The 24,386-nt window shown below is 43.0% G+C and overlaps 1 protein-coding gene across 2 annotated transcripts in view; it reads left to right on the plus strand.

The window, feature by feature from the left end:
- Nucleotides 1–250: 250 nt before the first annotated feature.
- Nucleotides 251–24,386, plus strand: part of SLC16A2 (solute carrier family 16 member 2) — a 116,675-nt gene continuing 92,539 nt past the window's right edge. The window contains exon 1 of one of the 2 annotated variants that reach the window (XM_082377233.1): nucleotides 251–855. In XM_082377233.1, coding sequence (XP_082233359.1) covers nucleotides 420–855 — 436 coding nt within the window. In that variant the 5' untranslated portion in view covers nucleotides 251–419. The remainder of the gene's footprint in view (nucleotides 856–24,386) is intronic. The other variant, XM_082377234.1, reaches the window with a different exon arrangement.

Consider the following 24,386-nt stretch of genomic DNA (forward strand, 5'->3'; position numbering starts at 1 on the left):
CATTTTAACTATCCCTCTACTGGGCTTCTGGACAAGGAGAACAGGATTCAGTAGTTTGGAAAGGGAGTTGAGGGAGACAGCTGCGGATTGAGTAGGTAGGCGAGTATGAGGAGGAGGAGGAAGGGCTGGGGAGAAGAGAGAGGCTGTAGCGGCTGCCTGTTGAGGGAGGAAGAGGTTGGGGGGAAGGGAGAGGAGGAGGAGGGGGAGGAGAGAGATGACATGGGGAGAGGAGGAGGGGGGATGGGGGAGGAGGAGGAGAGGGCTCGAGGGACCGTCTGTCTCGGGACAGGCTGGCCAGCTGGGGCGCGGAGCCGGGAGGAGGAGGCAGCAGTAGCAGCGCTTGGAGCAGCAGCAGCAGAAACAAGTACCAGCCACACAGCGGCTCCTCCGGCCCGAGCAGCCACAGTCCCCCGGCCGCGATGGCGCTGCAAAGCCCGGCGAGCGAGGAAGCTAAGGGGCCCTGGCGGGAGGCAGACCAGGAACAGCAGGAGCGGGTGGGTAGCCCCGAGCCAGAGCCGGAGCCGGAGCCGGAGCCCGAGCCCGTGCCAGTACCCCCACCCGAGCCCCAGCCAGAGCCCCAGCCGGAGCCCCAGCCCTTACCGGACCCTGCACCACTGCCGGAGCTGGAGTTTGAGCCTGAGCCGGTGCACGAACCCGAGCCCACGCCCACCGTGGAGACCCGCGGCACCGCGCGCGGCTTCCAGCCCCCCGAAGGTGGCTTCGGCTGGATGGTGGTCTTCGCTGCCACCTGGTGCAACGGCTCCATCTTTGGCATCCAGAACTCCTTCGGGATTCTCTACTCCATGTTGCTGCAGGAGGAAAGAGAGAAAAATCGCCAAGTGGAGTTCCAAGCAGGTGAGCGGCTCCGCGCGCCCCACCTGGCATTCTAGGCAAGGGTGTCCGCTCCGGCTGCCGCCGATCCTATACCTCCTGGTCCGAGGCACCCCTCTAGCGCGCCGCTTGGACTCCTCCCCCTTGCCCCTTGCCCGTGGCGCTGCTAGAGCGCCGGTTGCCGGGCTCTGGGCAGCCTCGGCTGTGGAGACTAGGCGCAAGAAGTCCCGGGGGTGGGACCTGGGACCTTCGTTGATCATACGCAAGGAATGAACTTTTTTGCTCTGGGACATATCCAGACGCACCTTTCGGGTTTGTTTAAAGTACTCTGAGCGTGTGTACTGGGGGAAAATATTTGCAGAATGTTGTTGTGGTTTTTTTGTTTTTTGGTTATTTTGGGGGGGGGGTGGGTGGAGTGCGAAGACATGGAGAGAGGAGAGAGTTTGGAGGTTGGGAGGACTTTGAGAGAAACACTGTACCGCAGATCTCCGCAGCAGCCCCTGTCCCTGTACGGGGAGCGGAGGTGTTTTCTGTCAAAAACACTTTAGGAATCCTGGTGACTGAGCGAAGACTCTAACACATGGCAGGCGTGTGTATCTGCAGGAGAGAGAGGAAGGGAGGGAAGGAGTGCGAGTGGGGGGTGTGCGCGCGTCTATTTGCCCGCTGTGGTTACGGCCCAACCGGGCCCGGCCGTCCTCTGCCACTCTGAGGGAGCGAGCGGATCTCTGTGCCCTCTGAGCTGAACCCCAAAGCAGGCGGGGAGGCAGTCTCCGCGGTCTCCTGCCAGAGAGGCGTGAGGCGGCTGGCAGACTGGGCCCTGAGGCTCACTTCGCACCGCCCCCAATCTCAGCCTTGCCCTGCCTGGCGCCCCGCGCCTCTCCGCTATCCGCTGGGTGCCTCGTTAGTCTTTAGCCGGAATGCCGGCCTCCACCCCTCCTGCCTTCGTGTGGTGCTGACTTGGTCTTCTTCCCTAAGACAAGCAGGGCTGGGGGCATAGCTCTCGCTCTTCAGGCCCGCGGCCACAGGACCACAGGCTTGTGCGCTCCTCCCGTTGAGCCTGCCTGTGGACTCGGAGAAGTCAAAGTAGCCATCCCGCTTTCTCAGCAAGCCGCCGGCGAAGCCCCTCAGCCGTTCTCATGAGGAGTCTCGAGAGCGAGCCGAGGGGCTTGGGATGCCGTCTTCCTCAAGGCTCACTCCCTCTTGTGGCTCTTCAGGACAGCTCCACTCGAGACCCGCCGCAAGTTTGCAGCTTAGAATACGTGGCTTTTTAAAACGCAGCTCAGAATAAGTGTTGCCCTGGGACTGAAGGGTTCCCTCCTCTCGCCACCCCCAAACACGTACTTCTGCTGCTCTTTGAGGGAGCCTGGGGATCATTTAGTGAATAGAAGCCTTGAATTCTGGGGGCATCCACCTGTGGATTCCCTGGGCCCTTAGAGAGCCTCTCCTACGGCTCTCAACCAAGGACTCTTTTTTTTCTTTTCTTTTTTTTTCTTTTTTTCTTTTTTTAGTTTGCTAGGCTGCCCTTTAAGAGGTTTTGGGACTCTTGGTGCCTCTGACCTTGTGATCCATTGGCGTTCTAGTGTGCGGGGCCCCACTTGAAAGTTCAAGTGTGCGGCAATGGCTGTCCAAGGCAATCTCAGGACTGCCCAGGCTGCGTTGACGCCTGAGTGGAGGGGGTCCCTGACTGTGTGGAACAACATTTGGGCGGAAGGTCACTGTCACACTCACCCCTGGGACTACATTTTCCCTGCTTTGATGCAGTTCAGGGGCTCTTGGGAAGGAAGCCAGTGTAGGACCTCTGGCTGTTGCCTAGGTTACCTTGGAGGGCACCTGCTGAGCATTGCCCTGTGGTTAAAGGCAGGCTGTTGGCCTTCGGGGTCAGTGGCAAAGTCTGGGTAAAACTTCATGGGAGGTAATGGGGGATGGGCTGAAGCTAGGCCCTGGCATTCATGTGATGTGAGCAGGCCTAGAGCTGGGGCCTTAGGAGTGTGTAATAAAACTTGGAAAAACCACTATTTTACCAGGAAGAGGTTCACTGCTGGGGAACAAACTTCAAAGTAGGTGATCATAGGGGACTCAGGGGGAGGGCTGGCTGAGACTTTCCGGTCAAGACCTCACAGTGCAGCTGGGAAGGGGGGGGTAGCAGTGAGCTGTGCAGAGGTGTGGCTGGTGTGTGTTCTGACACAGACTAGGTCCATTGAGGGGCTGGGATTACCAGTTTAAATTATGGTGAGTATAGGTCAGGAAAGGATAGAAAGGAATTTGGTATGTCCCCAGGGTCACAGACTACTTTGGCTTGGGTCCTTGCTGTATGTGTCTTGAATTCATGAAAGTTATTTTTGATACTGGAGGCTCTGGGAAACACCTCAATTTTTATTTTTAAAAAGTCAGGAACACCCCACTACACTCCTGAGTTCCTAGAAAATCTCATCCTCACCACTACCTTTTTTGAGCCCCTCAGCTTTCCCAAGCAACCATTCAGGTCCTGAGATTCCAAATGTGCCTCTGTCTCCACACACTTTCTGCCGTTTACTCAAAATTTCTCAGCTACCTATGCCACAGCACTGGTGTCTCAAAGGGATAGCATAAGCCAGTAGAAGCTTGCTGTTTGTCAGCCAGTGTTTGCCCAATAGCCATTCTGAGGAACACAGAATATACACTCCCACAGTCAAGGAGGTTGGTGCATTGTCCATTTCTATTAATGTCTGACATGCCTTACATCTCTAGAAATCTATGAATTTAATATTTGGAGGCACCCCACAACCCAAATTCTCTTTGGCTAGGCCTAATATCTTCACAGTCCTAAAGCTGTGCTGATTGGCTTAATGGGTCTAAGGCTCTGCAGATGACTGGGACTATTGTGAGGGTGCCCCAGAGAAAGGTTGTTTTGATGTCTGGGGGCTAACTCCACATCAGAGGGGTCTCTGGTCATGTGAAAAAACCATGGAGAGTAGAAGGGAAGTGGAATGCAGGCCATTCTAGAGCATGCAATGTCCAGTCTTTGTGAACTCTGTGGTGCATACAATTCTATGGTGGCAGTGTATCTTGTCCTTTGTCTTCACCCATTTTGAAAAGGAAACCAACTTTCCCTGGGCCTTAGGCCTGGGATGACTGGCAGACAAAAGGTTCTTGAGATGGAGGCAAGTGACCAAGGTCCGATTTAGGGAAAAATGGAAAAAATCAAGAGAGGAATGAGCCTATACTTTTGTAGAGCTTGTGGGAAATTTGGGAGTTCCCCCAACCCAGACCAAGCAGCAGACAGGACATGGGCAACCCAACAATTTGGTGGAAAGTATATCATGGCTTCCTGGCATGAGAGGGGAGCATTTTGGAGGAAAGAAAGAGCAAGGTAGCATTGATTGCAGGCCTCAGATCATTACTGGAACCCTAAATGAGTGGAGCTGGGGCAAGGTTAGGGTTGGGGGTCCAGAAGACAAGGCAGAACAAGTCAGAGTTTTTAACATTGGCTCCAAGCTTAGGTCTTTTTGAAGGTGCTCCAGAGTAAACCCAGTACCCTGCACTTTCCACCTTGACTGCCAGTCTAGCACTGAGCCATAAAATATGATGGGAGGCATCTTTTCCTGGGCAGTTTATAAGCATGACCCTTGTAGGCTCCCAGGTGAGGAGTGTGGGGCTATGTCTCTCACCACCTGGGGAAAGGGGTAATAATGGTCAGGAAGGTTCATTATTGGGCACCAGATAGTTCAGGCTCATGGGCCACTCTGATGGAGACAGAATTTTCTAGGCATGGGATAAATGATACAATCTGCCTTTGGGCAAAGAGTCCCAAAGATAGATGGGGCCGGGGACAGTTTAAGCTATCTTTCTCTTCCCCATTTTAGGGGCTTTCATTGCTTAGTTCAGTGTCTCACTGGGCTGACCACTAAATTGCTGACTTTGAGAGCCAGGTATCTTTTGAGCAAATCTGCCAATGTCTTGCCTTTGGCTGAAGGCTTTTGCTTACTGTCCAGAGAAGGTTGGCTCAGAGCCTGCTATGGCGCTTTAGGCCACAGGGCCATTGGCCAGGCATCTTTCAAGTCACTCCTCTGACTCCTCTCCAACCAAGCTAGGTCCAAAACTGAGACCTTGACTCATACCGGAGGGGATGAGGAGGAGAGGTTGGGGTACTTGGAAGCCAACTAGGGGGGTGCTTGTTTGAGCTGGAGTAGCCAATTGAAGTTGGATCCCTGGCTCACTGTCCAGTAGCCTCGAGTGCTCATTCTAAGTCTAAATCTGGATCCTAATGGTCTGGTGATCTCAGTAATACCAACTAGGCAGTGACTAGGAGCTAGACAACTTGTGCCCCTGACTTGCTCTGTGACTTTGAGCAGGCACTTTACCTCTCTGTACCTCAGTTTATCTATCTGTAAAGTGAAAGGGTTTGACTAGATAAACTTCTTAGCTCTGCTGTTCTATCCTTCTAAAATTATGTGATATTTTATTCTTTACTATTCACTTGGCATAAATTTTGACTCATTCAGACAAATGGAAATATGTTAATCTGCCTGAATGAGGGTGTGGATCGGTTGGGAGGAGATTGGGAAAGCAATGGAAAACCTTGTAGACATCATTTCTCCATGTGTATTAAAAGACTATGGGGCTAACTCATATGTACTGATGTGGTTGAAAAGATCCACTTTTTTTTTTAACCCAGTGTGTAAAGGCAACTTCACATCCACAATGCTTCTCCCAGAATGTCCTGCTTAGCATAGAATTGGGCCTCCAAGAGAATTCCCTCAACTTGGCCTGCTGCAGGCTAGCAGAGTAGTTCTGTATGCTGCTGTTTCCCAGCATTTGAGCCTGTTTCTAAAAAGCATTAAACTTCAAGCATTCCCTTAAGCCTCAGTTTGGACCCCTCTCCTGAAACTTAATTTTCCACAGCTCATTCTCATTTCTCAGAAATGCATGGTTAGTATGATCTTGGTTTGCTGTTACTTCAGGATAGAAGAGTAAACCAAGATTCCTAAGTGCAATACAGTGTTTTCCTTCAGGAGGCTTCAGACAGGGCATCTTTATAGCTGGCTAAGGGCTGCTGCCTTGTAGTGGGTATGAGAGGGCTGCTGCTTGCCATCCTAGAGAAGGCCATATTGAGTATCCACAATTTCTGGGCAACTTCAGCTTCACTCAGGGCTTAGCTGAGAGTGTGGCTACTGAAGTAGCAGGCACAGAGCTCTCTCTCCTTTTCCCTGAATTTATACTTGCTTTGGAAATATTTCCTGCAGTGCCATGAAGAGTAAACAAACGGACTATCAACATTTACAGAAATATATAAAGGATGTCATCTGGACCTTTTGAGCAGACCAGTTTCCCAGGAGGGTATGCTGCTTTTCCCATCAACATCTTTTTGTTTTATTGCATTTTGAAAAGAAAGAATCATTTACTCTTTTCAGAGTGTGTGAAAGATGGAGTGGGATTTCCTGTTTTGAAAGGAATTATTTCACCTGGGATTGAATGAGTAAACCTTAGAGAAAAATCTTTATTCATAAAACACACACACACACACACACACACACACACACACACACACACTACACCTCAAGCCATGGATTATGAGTATTCTATCTGAAAAAAGTCTTTTCTCATCTGTTTACAGAATTAGGTTTAATGTAACAGAAGCTTCTGTAGGGGTTGTGGGGGACTAGTGCAAAGGGCCCAGATTGGGAAACTTCTTAGGTAAGAGTGATGGAGAGAATATGGCCAGCCTGGATTGTACCTCTTGGCATGGACTCTTTGCAACTCCTCAACAGTGGGGCTTGGAAACATTTATTGTAAGTTTCTTTCTGCTTCCATCCTCTCCTTATCCTGCATCCCTCTTGGTATTCAAAGGTTATTGGGAAGAGGGTTTAGGATACTCCAGCCCTCTCCCGTTTTAAGGGTAACAGAGGACTAAGCCTAGGGATGTTTAATCATTTGCCTTGAAGTCAAGGTACTGTGATTACTAATGTGAAATCACTTGGCACTTATTTTGTGGCTAGGGAATGTGGCCTGCTTGGGTGGCTTGAGGAAGTACATGCTTCTTCACCCTGGAAGTCTTGTCTTTCTCTATTCTCTTGCTTGCTTTTTTCTGGGATTGGTAGAAGAAGGACTAAAACTGGCTGTCCCAACCACACATTTTCTTGGCTCCTCCTATTTTCACAGTGCATCTGTAATACCTCTGCTCATATGCCATCCCTTTGCTCCCAGTATTGTTCTCTCTTCTTCTTTCCCTCATTCAATTAGAGGAACAGCTGGGGTTTGGATGTTGTACAGGCCTCACTCCAGACTGGATCTCAGGCCCATTCCTACACATCCTGTGGAAGTATCTTTTCCCTTTTCCCCTTTCTCCTCTCTTATTCTCCACTTTCTTGGGGAAGGGTGACTTCCTGTGAAGCACTCAAGAGTGTAGAAGCTATCACCTCTGGATTTTTGCAGTAAGATAGCTGCTATGAAACCCTTTTCATCATTTCCACACCTCCTTTTTTCACAGCCCCAGGACCCCAGTCAAAGAGATAGCATTGTAGTAGGTCTTACTCAATAGTATTCAACAAATGTCCTGGTCAGTTGCACCCTTTCTCTTCAAATCCTCACTATTGTTGTCCCTCAATTCCTCAGCCAACTGAACTTCCAGAGACTTCAGATTGGTTTTCAGTAGCTTCAGGGGTTCTCGATAGAATAGAGCTCTTCATTCTATTTTGAGCCCCTATCATCTCTCTTCTTGCCAAAAAATACTGCAGAATTGATTGTAGAGGAGTCAGAGGGGGGAGGAGACAGACACCCATGTCCTAACTAGAGTCAAAAGTGCTTTCAGTGAGGATGGAGAGGGAGGAAGTGAAACTCCCAGGTTAGTTGCTTCCCTGCTTCCATGCAGCTGAAGGGAAAAAAGGAAAGGAAATGTCACTAAACTAGCAGTCCCCACACAGTCTCCTTGTCTAATTTATCCTGTGGATCTGTCCACCCACCTTCTTACCCAGGCTGGAAGGGTATGTGCATGCACCCATATGTCCAGACCTGTGTGTATGTGTGTATAGCTGGGTGTGTGATGTCTCTCTGGGCCAATTAGCACAGTTGCTTAGAACATGGTGCCTATGAGACTCAGGTCACAAGTTCAGTCACTTGTTTAGGTAACTGAGCTTCTCACAAAGAAAAGAACTCTCCTTCTGTTCATCACCCATGCCCCTCATGTGGGGTTGCCACTGATCCCAAGAGGACTGGGTAGAAGTATGGAGATGACTCCCTATAAGCTTTCCCTATTACGGGGGAAAAGACATGAAGCATACAGCCTAGTGATAGCTGCTCTTCCACAGTGTTATTTCTTTGACATTTAGCTTCTTGCTTCCATCAAGCACCCTAATAATAATAATAATAATAGTAATAATAACAATAGAAATTGCTAACATTTATTTAGCATTTAGCAATTAATTCTGTGCTAGGCATTATGTTAAGCACTTTACATGTACCAACCCATTTAAATTCTGAACAACTCTATGAGGTAGGTACTATTATTTCCTCCATTTCACAGATAAAGAGAAAGATGCACAGAAGTTAAGTAGCTTGCTTAGCTCATATAGCAAATAATAGCAGAGCCAAGATTTGAACCCAGAGAGTATGAGACCAGAACTCCTGCTTTTAGATATCACCTAATACATACTAAAGATGGGAGAGGCGCAGCTACCAAGGAAGACTGCTGCAGAGTTTTCCATTCCTGTAGCCTCAGGGCATCCTTATGACTAAGGGATAAAAAGAGATGACCAAGAAAGGGTTTAGTAAACAAAAGTCTCACAGTCTTGTGATACATGACATACTCTTCTAACCACCCATCTTACTCTACCCAGAGTCCATGGTCCTTGGGTCCAAAAAAGGGCCAGAGAAACTGTCTCTTTTTGGTTGGTTAGCCTGAATAAGTCACATAACCTTTCAAGGCTTCAGTGTTCTCATCTTCATAGTGAGATTGACAGCATTTGCTTTTATAGGACTATGAAGGGTCACATGAGATTCTGTATGTGAAAGACATTTGTAAATTGTGAAGGGGTTGGTATTATTATTATTATTATCATCATCATCATCATCATCCAGTAACCTTTTCCAGCTCCTAGAAAGTGAGCTGCTACACCTTTCTCTAAATATTTCTGGAAGAGGAATCAACCCCTCCTCCCCACCTTCCACCTCTCCACGCCATCTCTTCCCCATCTCTCCTCTGTATTCTTCTGCAGTTTTACCCGGGTATCCTGTAGCTAAGGACTGGCCGTGTTTTCTTTGTTCCTCAATTCTCTAGGAGCCCAGGGAGAGGAGGGGCCAGATCCCAGGTCATATACATTCAAGGAAACAAGGCATGTTGAAATATTTACAGCTCTTGGCAGGAGCTCACAAACCTCCCTTTGAGTCAAGGACTGAGTTTTTAAATAGGAATTGCTACGCATTGGGGGCAGATGGTGGGTGGAGTTAGGGTGTCGCTTCCTCCCGAGGGTCTCTCACAGAGTCTCTGTTCTCCTGCAGGTAGTGAGAAGAAGGAAAGGGATATTTAGGGTCAGAAGGTCTGGGCCAGGGGACATTAAGCAAAGAAGGGGCCTTGCTCCTTTGTATTCAGTTTCAGAGTGGGCCAATTTCCTTATGTTCTAAACAGGATAGCCCCAGAGAACAGAGGCCACAGAAAGCCAGAGGCCTGGAGGAGGACTGCAACAGCAGGTTTTTTTGTTTTTTTAAAAATTTTTATTGGAGTATAGTTGCTTTAAAACTGTTAGTTTCTGCTGTACAGCAAAGTGAATCAGCTATATGTATACATACATCCCCTCTTTTCTGGATTTCCTTCCCATTTAGATCAGCAGAGAGCACTAGGTAGAGTTCCCTTGCTATACACTAGGTTATCATTTGTTATCTATTTTATATATAGTATCAATAGTATATATGTGTCAATCGCAATCTCCCAATTCACCCCCCCCAACTTTGTACCTATTTCTGCTTTGTAAATAAGATTGTCTATACCAATTTTTTCAGATTCCACATATATGCGTTAATATATGGTATTTGTTTTTCTCTTTCTGACTTACTTCACTATGTATGACACTCTCTAGGTCCATCCATGTCTCTACAAATGACCCAATTTAATTCCTTTTTATGGCTGAGTAATATTCCATTGTATATATATATACCACATCTTCTTTATCCATTTCTCTGTTGATGGACATTTAGGTTTCTCCCATGTCCCAGTTACTGTAAATAGTGCTGCAATGAACACTGGGTGCATGCATCTTCTTGAATTATGGTTTTCTAAGGGTATATGCCCAGTAGTGGGATTGCTGGGTCACATGGTAGTTCTAATTTTAGCTTTTTAAGGAACCTCCATACTGCTTTCCATAGTAGCTGTATCAATTTACATTCCCACCAACAGTGCAAGAGTGTTCCCTTTTCTGCACACCCTCTCCAGCATTTATTGTTTGTAGATTTTGTGATGATGGCTATTCTGACTGGGGTGAGGTGATATCTCATTGTAGTTTTGATTTACATTTCTCTAATAATTAGTGATGTTGAGCATTTCTTCATCTGTTCATTGGCCATCTGTATGTCTTCCTTAGAGAAATGTCTATTTAGGTCTTCCACCCATTTTTGGATTGGGTTGTTCGTACTTTTGATATTGAGCTGCATGAGCTGTTTGTATATTTGGGAGATTAATCCTTTGTCAGTTGCTTCGTTTGCAAGTATTTTCTCCCATCCTGAGGGCTGTCATTTCGTGAGGTGATATCTCATTGTAGTTTTGATTTACATTTCTCTAATAATTAGTGATGTTGAGCATTTCTTCATCTGTTCATTGGCCATCTGTATGTCTTCCTTAGAGAAATGTCTATTTAGGTCTTCCACCCATTTTTGGATTGGGTTGTTCGTACTTTTGATATTGAGCTGCATGAGCTGTTTGTATATTTGGGAGATTAATCCTTTGTCAGTTGCTTCGTTTGCAAGTATTTTCTCCCATCCTGAGGGCTGTCATTTCGTCTTGTTTATGGTTTCCTTTGCTGTGCAAAAGCTTTAAGTTTAATTAGGTCCCATTTCTTTATTTTTGTTTTTATTCTCATTACTCTAGGAGGTGGGTCAAAAAAGATCTTGCTGTGATTTATATCAGAGTGTTCTGCCTCTGTTTTCCTCTAAGAGTTTTATAGTGTCTGGCCTTACATTTAGGTCTTTAATCCATTTTGAGTTTATTTTTGTGTATGGTGTTAGGGAGTGTTCTAATTTCATTCTTTTATATGTAGCTGTCCAGTTTTCCCAGCACCACTTATTGAAGAGGCTGTCTTTTCTCCATTGTACATTCTTGCCTCTTGTGTCATAGATTAGGTGACCATAGGTGCTTGGGTTTATCTCTGGACTCTCTATCCTCTTGCATTGATCTGTATTTCTGTTTTTGTGTCAGTACCATAGTGTCTTGATTACTCTAGTCCTGTAGTATAGTCTGAAGTCAGGGAACCTGATTCCTCCAGCTCTTTTTCTTTTTATTCTCAAGATTGCTTTTGCTATACGAGGTCTTTTGTGTTTCCATACAAATTGTAAAATTTTTGTTCTAGTTCTGTGAAAAATGCCATTGGTAATTTGATAGGGATTGCATTGAATCTGTAGATTGCTTTCGGTAGTATAGTCATTTTCACAGTACTGATTTTTCCAATCCAAGAACATGGTATAACTTTCCATCTGTTTGTGTTGTCTTTGATTTCTTTCATCAGTATCTTATATTTTTCTGCATATAGGCCTTTTGCCTCCTTAGGTAGATTTATTCCTAGGCATTTTATTCTTTTCATTGCAATGGTAAATGGGATTGTTTCCTTAATTTATGTTTCTGATCTTTTGTTGTTAGTGTATAGGATTGCAAGGAATTTCTGTGTATTAATTTTGTATCCTGCAACTTTACCAGATTCATTGATGAGCTTTAGTAATTTTCTGGTGGCATCATTAGGATTTTCTATGTATAGTATTATGTCATCTCCAAACAGTGACAGTTGTACTTTTTCTTTGCCAATTTGGATTCCTTTTATTTCTTTTTCTTCTCTAATTACCATGGCTATGACTTCCAAAACTATGTTGAATAATAGTGGCAAAAGTAGGGACCCTTGTCTTGTTCCTGATTTTAGAGGAAATGCTTTCAGTTTTTCACCATTGAGAATAATGTTTGCTGTGGGCTTGGTCATATATAGCCTTTATTATATTGAGGTAGGTTCCCTGTATGCCCACTTTCTGGAGAGTTTTTATCATAAATGGGTGTTGAATTTTGTCAAAAGTTTTTTCTGCATCTATTGAGATGATCATATGGTTTTTGTTCTTCAATTTGTTGATGTGATGTATCACACTGATTTATTTGCAAATATTAAAAATTCCTTGCATCCCTGGGATAAATCCCACTTGATCATGGTGTATGATCCTTTTAATGTGTTGTTGGATTCTCTTTGCTAGTGTTATGCTGAGGATATTTGCGTCTATGTTCATCAGTGAAATTGGCCTGTAGTTTTCTTTTTTGTGACATCTTTGTCTGGTTCTGGTATCAGGGTGATGGTGGCCTTGTAGAATGAGTTTGGGAATATTCCTCCCTCTGCAATTTTTTGGAAGAGCTTGAGAAGGATAGGTATTAGCTCTTCTCTAAACGTTTGATAAAATTCGCTGGTGAAGCCATCTGGTCCTGGACTTCTGTTTGTTGGAAGGTTTTTAATCACACTTTCAATTTCATTACTTGTGATTGGTCTGTTCATATTTTCTATTTCTTCCTGGTTCAGTATTGGAAGGTTGTACATTTCTAAGAATTTGTCCATTTCTCCCAGGTTGTCCATTTTATAGGCATATAGTCGCCCGTAAGAGTCTCTTATGATCCTTTGTATTTCTGTGGTGTCAGTTGTAACTTCTTTTTCGTTTCTAATTTCATTTCTAATTTCATTTAGTTTCATTTCTAATGTTATTGAAATTAAAATCTCCCTTTTTATCTTGATGAGTCTAGCTAAAGGTTTATCAATTTTGTGTATCTTCTCAAAGACCCAGCTTTTAGTTTTATTGATCTTTGCTATTGTTTTCTTTGTTTCTATTTCATTTATTTCTGCTATGATCTTTATGATTTCTTCTAATAACTTTGGGTTTTATTTGGTCTTCTTTCTCTAGTTGCTTTAGGTTTAAGGTTAGGTTATTTATTTGAGATTTTTCTTGTTTCTTGACGTAGGATTGTGTTGGTTTAAACTTCCTTCTTAGGACTGCTTTTGCTGAATCCTATAGGTTTCGGGTTGTCGTGTTTTCATTGTCATTTGCTTCTAGGTATTTTTTGATTTCCTCTTTGGTAGCTTCAGTGAGCTCTTCGTTATTTAATAACGTATTGTTTAGCCTCCATGTGTTTGTGTTTTTTAGAGTTTTTTTTCCTGTAATTGATTTCTAGTCTCATAACATTGTGGTTGGAAAAGATGCTTGATATGATTTCAATTTTCTTAAATTACTGATGCTTGCTTTGAGACCCAAGATGTGATCTACCCTGTAGAATGTTCCATGCGCACTTGAGAAGAAACTGTATTCTGTTGCTTTCGGATGGAATGTCCCAGAAATATCAATTAAGTCTATCTGGTCTAATGTGTCATTTAAGGCTTGCGTTTCCTTATTAATTTTCTGTCTGCATGATCTATCCATTGGTGTAATTGGAGAGTTAAAGTCCCCCACTATTATTGTGGTACTGTCGATTTCCCATTTTATGGCTATTAGCATTTGCCTTATGTATTGAGGTGCTCCTATGTTGGGTGCATAAATATTTACAATTTTTATATCTTCTTCTTGGATTGATCCCTTGTTCATTATGTAGTATCCTTCCTTGTCTCTTGTGACAGTCTTTATTTTAAAGTCTATTTTATCTGATATGTGTATTGCTACTCCAACTCTCTTTTGATTTCCACTTGCATGGAATATCTTTTGCCATCCCCTCACTTTCAGTCTGTATGTGTTCCCAGGTCTGAAGTGGATCTCTTATAGACAACATATATACAGGTCTTGTTTTTGTATTCATTAAGCCAGTCTGTGTCTTTTGGTTGGAGCCTTTAATCCATTTACATTTAAGGTAATTATTGATATGTTTGTTCCTATTACCATTTTCTTAATTGTTTTGGGTTTCTTTTTGTAGGTCCTTTTCTTCACTTGTGTTTCCTGACTAGAGAAGTTATTTTAGCATTTGTTGCAAAGCTGGTCTGGTGGTGCTGTATTCTCTTAGCTTTTGCTTGTCTGTAAAACTTTTGATTTCTCCATTGAATCTGAATGAGATCCTTGCTGGGTAGAGTAATCTTGGTTGTAGATTTTTCCTTTTCATCACTTTTAATATATCCTGCCACTCCTCTGGCCTGTAGAGTTTCTGCTGAAAGATCAGCTGATAACCTTCTGGGTGTTCTCTTGTATGTTATATGTTGGTTTCCCTTGCTTCTTTTAATATTTTTTCTTTGTATTTAATTTTTGATAGTTTGATTAATATGTGTCTCAGCATTGTTTCTTCTTGGTTTTATCCTGTATGGGACTCTCTACACTTCCTGGACTTGACTTACTATTTCCTTTCCCATGTTAGGGAAGTTTTCGACTATAAACTCTTCAAATATTTTCTCAGACCCTTTCTATTTCTCTTTTTTTTCTGGAACCCCTATAATTTGAATGTTGGTGTGTTTAATGTTGTCCCAGAGGTCTCTGAGATGGTCCTCAATTCTTTTCATTCTTTATTCTTTATTCTGCTCTGTGGCAGTGATTTCCACCATTCTATCTTCCAACTCACTTAACTGTTCTTCTGCCTCAGTTATTCTGCTATTGATTCCTTATAGTGTATTTTTTAAACATCTTTATTGGAGTTTAATTGCTTTCCAATGTTGCATTAGTTTCTGCTGTATAACAAAGTGAATCAGCCACATGTATACATATATCCCCATATACCCTCCCTCTTGCGTCTCCCTCCCACCCTCCCTATCCCACCCCTCTGGGTGGTCATAAGTCACCAAGCTGATCTCCCTGTGCTATGCAGCTGCTTCCCACTAGTTATCTATTTTACATTTGGTAGTGTATATATGTCAATGCTACTCTCTCATTTCGTCCCAGCTTACCCTTCCCCCTCCCCATGTCCTCAAGTCCATGCTTTAGTAGGTCTGCGTCTTTATTCCTGTCCTGCCCCTAGGTTCTTCATAACCTTTTTTTTTTTTTAGATTCCGTATATATGTGTTAGCCTATGGTATTTGTTTTTCTCTTTCTGACTTACTTCACTCGGTATGACAGACTCTAGGTCCATCCAACTCACTACAAATAACTCAATTTCGTTTCTTTTTATGGCTGAGTAATATTCTGTTGTATATATGTGTCACATCTTCTTTATCCATTCATCTGTCAGTGGACACTTAGGTTGCTTCCATGTCCTGAGTATTGTAAATAGAGCTGCAATGAACGTTATGGTGGTACATGACTCTTTTTGAATTACGGTTTTCTCAGGGTATTTGCCCAGGACTGGGATTGCAGGTCACATGGTACTTCTATTTTTAGTTTTTTAAGGAACCTCCATACTGTTCTCCATAGTGGCTGTATCAATTTACATTCCCACCAACAGTGCAAGAGGCTTCCCTTTTCTTCACACCCTCTCCAGCGTTTATTGTTTGTAGATTTTTTGATGATGGCCATTCTGACCGGTGTGAGGTGATACCTCATTATAGTTTTGACTTGCATTTCTCTAATGATTAGTGATGTTGAGCATCCTTTCATGTGTTTGTTGGCAATCTGTATATCTTCTTTGGAGAAATGTCTATTTAGGTCTTCTGCCCATTTTTGGATTGGGTTGTTTGTTTTTTTGATATTGAGCTGCATGAGCTGCTTGTATATTTTGGAGATTAATCCTTTGTCAGTTGCTTCATTTGAAAATATCTTGGGTCACAAATCAAGCCTTGGTAAATTTAAGGAAATTGAAACTCTATCAAGTACCTTTTCCGACCACAACACTATGAGAATAAATATCAACTGCAGGAAAAAACTATAAAATACAAACACATGGAGGCTAAACAATATGCTACTAAATAACAAAGAGATCACTGAAGAAATCAAAGTGGAAATCAAAAAATACCTAGAAACAAATGGCAACGAAAACACGACGACCCAAAACCTATGGATGCAACAAAAGCAGTTCTCAGAGGGAAGTCTATAACAATACAATCCTACCTCAAGAAATAAGAAAAATCTCAAATAAACAACCTAAACTTATACCTAAAGCAATTAGAGAAAGAAAAAGAAGCAACCAAACAAAAAACCAAAGTTAGCAGAAGGAAAGAAATCATAAAGATCAGATCAGAAATAAATGAAAAATAAGTGAAACAATAGCAAAGATCAATAAAACTAAAAGCTGGTTCTTTGAGAGGATAAACAAAATTGATAAACCATTAGCCAGACTCATCAAGAAAAAAAGGGAGAAGACTCAAATCAACAGAATTAGAAATGAAAAAGGAGAAGTAACAGCTGACACTGCAGAAATACAAAGGATCGTTAGAGATTACTGCAAGCAACTATATGCCAATATAATGGACAACCTGGAAGAAATGGACAAATTCTTAGAAAAGGACAACCTTCCAAGACTGAACCAGAAAGAAATAGAAAATATAAACAGACCAATCACAAGTACTGATATTGAAACTGTGATTAAAAATCTTCCAACAAACAAAAGCCCAGGACCAGATGGCTTCACAGGCAAATTCTATCAAACATTTAGAGAAGTGCTGACACCTATCCTTCTCAAACTCTTCCAAAATATAGCAGAGGGAGGAACACTCCCAAACTCATTCTACAAGGCCACCATCACCCTGATACCAAAACCAGACAAAGATGTCACAAAGAAAGAAAACTACAGGCCAATATCACTGATGAACATAGATGCAAATATCCTCAACAAAATATTACCAAACAGAATCCAACAGCACATTAAAAGGATCATACACCATGATCAAGTGGGGTTTATCCCAGTGATGCAAGGATTCTTCAATATACGCAAATCAATCAATGTGATACACCATATTAACAAATTGAAGAATAAAAACCATATGATCATCTCAATACATGCAGAAAAAGCTTTTGACAAAGTTCAACACCCATTTATGATAAAAGCTCTCCAGAAAGTGGGCATAGAGGGAACCTACCTCAACGTAATAAAGCCCATATATGACAGACCCACAGCCAACATCGTTCTCAATGGTGAAAAGCTGAAACCATTTACTCTAAGATCAGGAACAAGACAAGGTTGCCCACTCTCACCACTCTTACTCAACTTAGTTTTGGAAGTTTTAGCCACAGCAATCAGAGAAGAAAAGGAAATAAAAGGAATCCAATTCGAAAGAAGAAATAAAACTGTCACTGTTTGCAGATGACATGCTTCTATACATAGAGAATCCTAAACATGCTACCAGAAAACTACTAGAGCTAATCAATGAATTTGGTAGTGTAGCAGGATACAAAATTAATGCACAGAAATCTCTTGCAGTCCTGTATACTAAGGATGAAAAATCTGAAAGAGAAATTAAGGAAACACTCCTATTTACCTTTTCAACAAAAAGAATAAAATACCAAGGAATAAACCTACCTAAGGAGACAAAAGACCTGTATGCAGAAAACTATAAGATACTGATGAAAGAAATTAAAGATGATACAAACAGATGGAGAGACATACAATGTTCTTGGATTGGAAGAATCAACATTGTGAAAATGACTATACTACTCAAAGAAATCTACAGACTCAGTGCAATCCCTATCAAACTACCAATGGCATTTTCCACAGAACTAGAAGAAAAAATTTCACAATTTGTATGGAAACACAAAAGACCCCAAATAGCCAAAGGAATTTTGAGAAAGAAAAACGGAGCTGGAGGAATCAGGCTCCCTGAGTTCAGACTATACTACAAAGCTACAGTAATCAAGACAGTATGGTACTGACACAAAAACAGAAATATAGATCAGTGGAATAGGATAGAAACCCAGAGATAAATCCATGCACATATGGTCACCTTATCTGTTATAAAGGAGGCAAGAATATACAATGGAGAAAAGATAGCTTCTTCAACAAGTGGTGCTGGGAAAACTGGACAGCTACTTGTAAAAGAATGAAATTAGAGCACTCCCTAACACCATACACAAAAGTAAACTCAAAATGGATTAAAGACCTAAATGTAAGGCCAGACACTATAAAACTCTTAGAGTAAAACATAGGTAGAACACTCTATGACATAAATCACAACAAGATCCTTTTTGTCCCACCTCCTAGAGAAATGGAAATAATAAAAATAAACAAATGGGACCTAATGAAACTTAAAAGCTTTTGCACAGCAAAGGAAACCTTAAAAAAGACCAAAGGACAGCCCTTTTGGTGTATTTTTAATTTCACTTATTGTGTTGTTCATCACAGTTTGTTCTTTAGTTCTTCTAGGTCCTTATTAAACTTTTCTTCTGTTTTCTCCATTCTATTTCCAAGATTTTGGATCATTTGTACTGTCATTACTCTGAATTCTTTTTTAGGTAGACTGCCTATTTCCTCTTTATTTATTTGGTCTTATGGGTTTTTACCTTGCTCCTTCGTCTGCAACATATTTCTCTGTCTTCTCATTTTGTCTAACTTTCTGTGTTTGAGATCTCCTCTCTGCAGGCTGTAGGGTCATAATTCCTCTTGCTTCTGGTGTCTGCCCCCATTGGATGAGGTTGTTCCAGTGGCTTGTGTAGGCTTCCTGGTGGGAGGGACTGGTGCCTGCATTCTGGTGTGTGGCGCTGGACCTTTGGCCTCTTATGGGCAGAGCTGCATCAGGTTGTGTGTCTTGGGGTGTCTGTGGGCTTAATATCACTTTAAGCAGCCTGTCTGCTGATTGTTGGGTTTGTGTTCTTGTCTCGCTTGTCATTTGGCGTGTGGCATTCAGCACTGAAACCTGCAGGCAGTTGAGTGGAACTGGGTCTTGGAGTTGAGATGGAGACCTCTGGGAGAGTTCTCACTGATTAACATTCCCTGGGGTCAGGAATTCTCTGGTGTTCCAGCATCCTGGACTCGGCACTCCTACCCCAGAGGCTCAAGCCCAACCCCCGGCCTGGGAACCAAAACCCTGCAAGCCACACGGCTTGGCAGAAATGGCAAAAAAATAAAAGGAAAAAAAGGGCACGATGAAAACAAACAGACATACAAAACCCAAGACAATAGCAAAGACAAAATCAAGCAAACAGTGACAGCAACAATTAAACACAGACAATCAAATGAACAGACAAACAGAACCCCAGACAAAGGTAAAAGCAAAACCTAACAAACAGAAACAGACAAACAAACAAACAAAAAAAAACAAACACACACACACACAAGATAAGAAACAAAAACAGAGAAAACAAAAAACAAGAGAATAACCAGACAAACAAAAGAATCCCAAGATGAAATCAAACAATTAAAAACAAAACTAACAAAAACAAAAAATAAAAAACAAAACAAAAGCACAATGGCAACTGAAGGAAACAGCAAAGAAAACAGTACAAGCACAAAAAAAAGATTAAAAAAAGGTAAGAACAAATAGAACAAAGGAAAAAAAGCTAAACAAAATAGAACAAAGGAAGTTAAAAAAACAAGGAAAAAACACAGAACAACAAAAGAAGCAACATAGACATAGAAATATAAAAAAATAAAAAATATATTAAAAATTTAAAAAACTAAAACTTAAAAAAATAATAAAAAACAACAACATAACAAGACAAAACATAAAAAGAAATAGTAATAATTATATTTTCCTGGGGTTTCAGCTGTCAGTGTCCTTGCCCCACCATGAGTCACAGTCAACCTCCACCTCCCCAGGAAGCCCTCCAAAACCTCTAGGTAGGTCTCTGGTTCCTTTGTGGGCACTGTGGGGGCAGCTCAGACTCTGACCTGGCATAACTCCTGCATATACTAGTCCCCAAAGTCCATAGCTGCTAGGGCTAGACTGGTTTCAGTTTTGGGACCACTCATTGTCCATTCAGATATTCCATAGATGCAAGATATTACCAAGCCGATCGTGGGGATTTAATCTGCAGCTTGTGCTACTGCGTGGAAAGATTTTCGTTCCTCTTCCTAGTCGCCCCGCCCTGGGGCTCAGCTATGGCCCCACCTCTGCGTGTGGGCCACCCACAGGACTCTGCTCCTGAGGCTGTCCTGGAGCACTCGGGTCTGCCCTGGTGAGGACAGGGCATGGAGATGGCATGAAATGCCTGGGTCACAGGGGCCCTGGCAGCAACAGGTGTGTGGGGAAGCTGGTGACCATGGGCATGAGAGAGCTGGCCTTAGTGGGAGCCTTTCCTAGCACCTGACATCAGGTGTGAGAAGGTCAGCCCTGGTGGGGACTTTTCTCAGTGCCTGGTGGCAGGCGCGAGAAAGTTAGCCCTGGTGGGGGATTTTCCTAGCACCTGGCAGGGCTGGGGGCTGGCGCGTGGGGAGAGAGAGGTTGCAATGGCGGCTCCACCCCCTGCACATCACTCAACAGTGGCGCCTTGCTTCTGTGGCAGTCTGGGTTTCCTCCACAAGCATTCCTAGTTATGGATTTCCTCCCTCCGGTCCCCTCAGGCTGTCTCCTCACAGCCAACTGCAGTCCTCCCCCCGGGTTTGCTCTCCAATTCCCACGTTCCAGCTCTCAGCCCCTGTGTGCACTGGTGGACACACGTTCCAGTCTGGGGTGCACAGGGCTGTGGCACGGACTGTCTGTGTAGGTCTCACTCTGTCCTGTCTGCCACAGACTGGCCATTTCATCCTCCTCTTACAGCCTCAGATGCTCCCCTTCTGTCCCGACTGATTTCCCCGTTGGTGAGGGGGCTTCCCCAGATGTGGGAACCTCTCCTCTGTTTCAGCTACCCCCCAGGGGTGCAGATCCCTTACTGCTTCCTCTCTTCTTCTTTCTTCCTTCTTTCTTTTGTCCTACCTGGTTATGCGAGGATCTTTATTGTCCTTTCCATTGTCCAAGGTCTTCTGCTAGTTTTCAGCTGGTGTTCTGTGAGAATTGTTCCATCTGTAGATGTATTCTTGATGCATTTGTGTAAAGATGACCTCCATGTCCTCCTACTCCTCCTCCATCTTGGTTTCTCTGCAATAGCAGTTTTGAGCAGCATTTCAGTGAACACTTATGGAGCCTCCATTAATACCATTTAGTAGACAAATGTTTATACCATTTCACAATGAAAATGTTTTTCTTTCTTGTTGTAAACAACAAAACAAAATCCCCAAGTCCTTCTTTGAGACTAATATTTCAAATATACTAGGACATACCATCTTGACTTTCAGTTATTTAAATGTGTGAACTGGAAGGCATTTTAGAGACTACCTATTCCTAACCATTTGGTTCCCATTTTACAGGGAGAGAACTGGGATCTGGAAAGATGTAACCTCAATCAGTATTATAGGTAGATGATTGTAGTGAAGGTTGGTTTATAAGAGGAGTTGGGGAATGGGTGTAAGGGGTGGGCCTTTTGGCACCTTGGAGGTTCCCCAGTTCAATAACTGGCATCCTGCCCCCTTCATCTTTCCCTGAACTTTTCTAAAGTTAATCCCCAGGCACTACTTTGTGGAAAGAGATTGTATTGTGTTGTAATAAATGTAATTTTATTTATTTAATCTGAGACAGAATTCAAGAGGTATGATGGTAAAAAGCGTCTCTCCTACACTATCTTGTGCCTACCTTGTTCCCCTCCCTAGAGGCCACCAGTGTTATCTGGGGTGTCCTTCCAGAGATATTCTGTATATGTACAAGCATTTGTGTATGTGTGTATACATCCTATTTTAAAAACACAGTGGTAGCCTTTAATTCCCATTATCCTCCACCTTGCCTTTTATACTTCAAAATATATCTTGGATATTATTACACATTAAGTGCATAAAATCCTCACTCTTTTTTTTTATAACTGCACAGTGTTCCATTATATGGGTATGTCATAATTTACTTATTCAGCACTTTGCTAATAAGCATTCAAGCTGTAGCCACTCTTTGAATATAGGCTTTGGAATCAAACAGCACTAGATTCAAATACTCACCATATGGCTGGCCTTGACAAAGGTTTTAACTTCTTGAAGTCTGAGTTTTCTCATGTGTAAAATAGGAATAATAATAACATCTGTCATTATTGGTGTGGAGAGTAAATGAGAGGAGGCATATAAAGCATCTAGCATACAGCCTAACACATACTAAGTGTTCAGTAAATAGTTCACTCCTTGCTCACAAGCCTTCCCCATACTCTCCATCTTCAATTCAATTGATGTTGGTTCAATTCAAGTCAATAGGTGTTTATTATGTGTTAGGAGGCTGGACCTTGGATGAACAAGAGAAGGACAGGTGTTCCTCAAGAAGTTTATAATTTCTTTGAGAAGACATAACATACCAAACAACCACAGATCACCGCTAGGTAGCAAAAATATGTATATATAAAATTGAATGCAATTTTGGTGTGGTGATGTGGAAAAGGAGAGACGAATGTGAGGGCCAGAGGAATCAATGAAGTTTTGCTGGTAGAGTTGTAACTTGAAAAGGGACTTAGCTAAGTGGAGAGGAGCCTATGAATTGGGCAGTGGTCGGCTGAAGGTTGAGAATTGGACAGTTTGGTTGTTACTCAATGTCTGGGTCTTTGCCCTCTGGAAGTCCCTGACCCAGCAGGTGGAGTGGAGTGGAAGGGAAGGAGGAGAGGAAAATCCTGAGGACATTTAGAGAAAAGGGTATGGGACAGGGGGATGTCTGGACATTGGGCCACAGAATGAGGTGCCTACAAGTGGCTTGTGGCATAGCCCACCCAGCCTACACCACCTGCTCTTCCATGTCAGCAGCCAGGTACTTTTTCTAAGAGGTCCAAGAAGAGGGATAAAGGGCCTGAGAGCAGAAGTGGCAGCAGCTCTCAGCCCCTCACCCTGAGTCCCAAACAGGTCTGATGCTATGAGCCCCAGAAGAGGGGGAGACAATTGAGTGATAATAATCCCTTCTGTGTGTGGTACATTTGTAGTTTACATCTTAATTGATGTTTATCCTTGCAACAGAGACAGTTATGAAATAAAATACTCAGTTGAATCTCATTGTGTGCCAACTTCTTTGATCACAACAAGCGGTATGTTGAGGGGTTCTGGAAAATGAAAAGTCAATGTGGTTTGTGTTAGTTAAGGAAAAGTTCATGGCAGGGAAGGGCTGTGTAGAGAACCATTCCCATTTTACAGTTGCAGAAAATGGAGAGCAGATTGAGGGCAAGTGAGTGGCCCAACGTCTCATATACTTAATATGTAGCAGAGCTGAGACTAGAAACCAGGTCTCCCAATTCCATGTTTCATGGGGGCAGAGATGTAGGAGCTCCCTGAAACCTGGAACAGTTTTTCCTAAACTTGATAGCAGCCTGAAACAAATTGAGAGTCAAAAAGCTAAGGGGGACAGCAATAAGTGTCATGGAAGGAAGGATCTGGGCATAGCTAAGGCCTGCTGGCTGGGATCAAGAAAGAGCACTGGACTGGGAGTCAGGAGAGCCAATTTCTGCTTCTGGCTCTGCTACTGTCTTTGTGACCTTGACAAGTCCCTTTCCCTTTCTGGGCCTTGATTTCTCCACTTAAGCAATGAAAAAGCTGGACCTCCTAGAAACTTAGTGGTGCTTAGAACCAACGGTTTCTATAAACCAAAGAGGTCTTGGGTGCTTCCTGGCAAGGGGTCAGAGGTTATAAGGAATGGTGAGACAGTGAGTGTAAGAGAACAACTTCTCTGATGAAAATTGAAAACTGATCCTCCCTGATTTGAGGAAAGATGAGTTTTGGAAATGGTAGCTATCCCATGGTCTCTATCCTATCTCCTTGAAGAATTCCACCCAAGAGAGGCAAAGAGAGAGCATGTGTGCACAAGTGAGCAAGTACCTCAATGTGAAACTGAGATTTGGTGGGACAGATTATGATATGCTGAGTCAACATGCCTGGACATCTTTCCTGAATATTCTCTACTTTAAGATCACTTTTTTAAAATCTTAGCTTTATTTTTTTAAAAGGGAGTTCGTGTCTTATGGGAAAAGTACCACTGAGAGTCCTCCTTTCTTGCAGTCCTCTTGAGTGAGCACTGACTGACCCTGGAGCCAAACTGCCTGGGTAATTCCTGGCTCCACCATTTACCAGCTGTGTGTCCTTAGGCAAGGTACTTAACCTCTCCGTGCCACTAGTTCATCATGCGTAAGGGAGGATAACAAGAGTACTTACCAGTAGGGTTGTTAAGTGAGTTATATATATCTCAGAACAGTGTCTGGCACATAGTAAGTACTTTTACCGGCACATATAAGCATTTGCTCTTCTTGTTATCTGTCTAGTAAGCTAATGTAACCCCAAGTGAGCCCAAGGGAGTTTAGCATTACTCATTCAGGAATTTTGGAGGTAAAGGTGCCTTCTCAAGATACCATCTAGGCGTCTCTGATGTTGGTCATTCCCAGGACCAGATTAATACCTTTAGAGGCTTGCAGCACTGTTTTTCCAACTGCTGAATTCTGAAACAATTCATTAAATATATAATTTTTTCATTTTGGGGTGCCCTTGCTTCATTGATGCCCTAAACTCATACTTAGTCCACCTGTTGGGTAATCCTGCACTGGCC

This window comes from Balaenoptera borealis (assembly GCF_965194805.1).
Source record: "Balaenoptera borealis genome assembly, chromosome: X".
Lineage (NCBI taxonomy): Eukaryota > Metazoa > Chordata > Mammalia > Artiodactyla > Balaenopteridae > Balaenoptera > Balaenoptera borealis.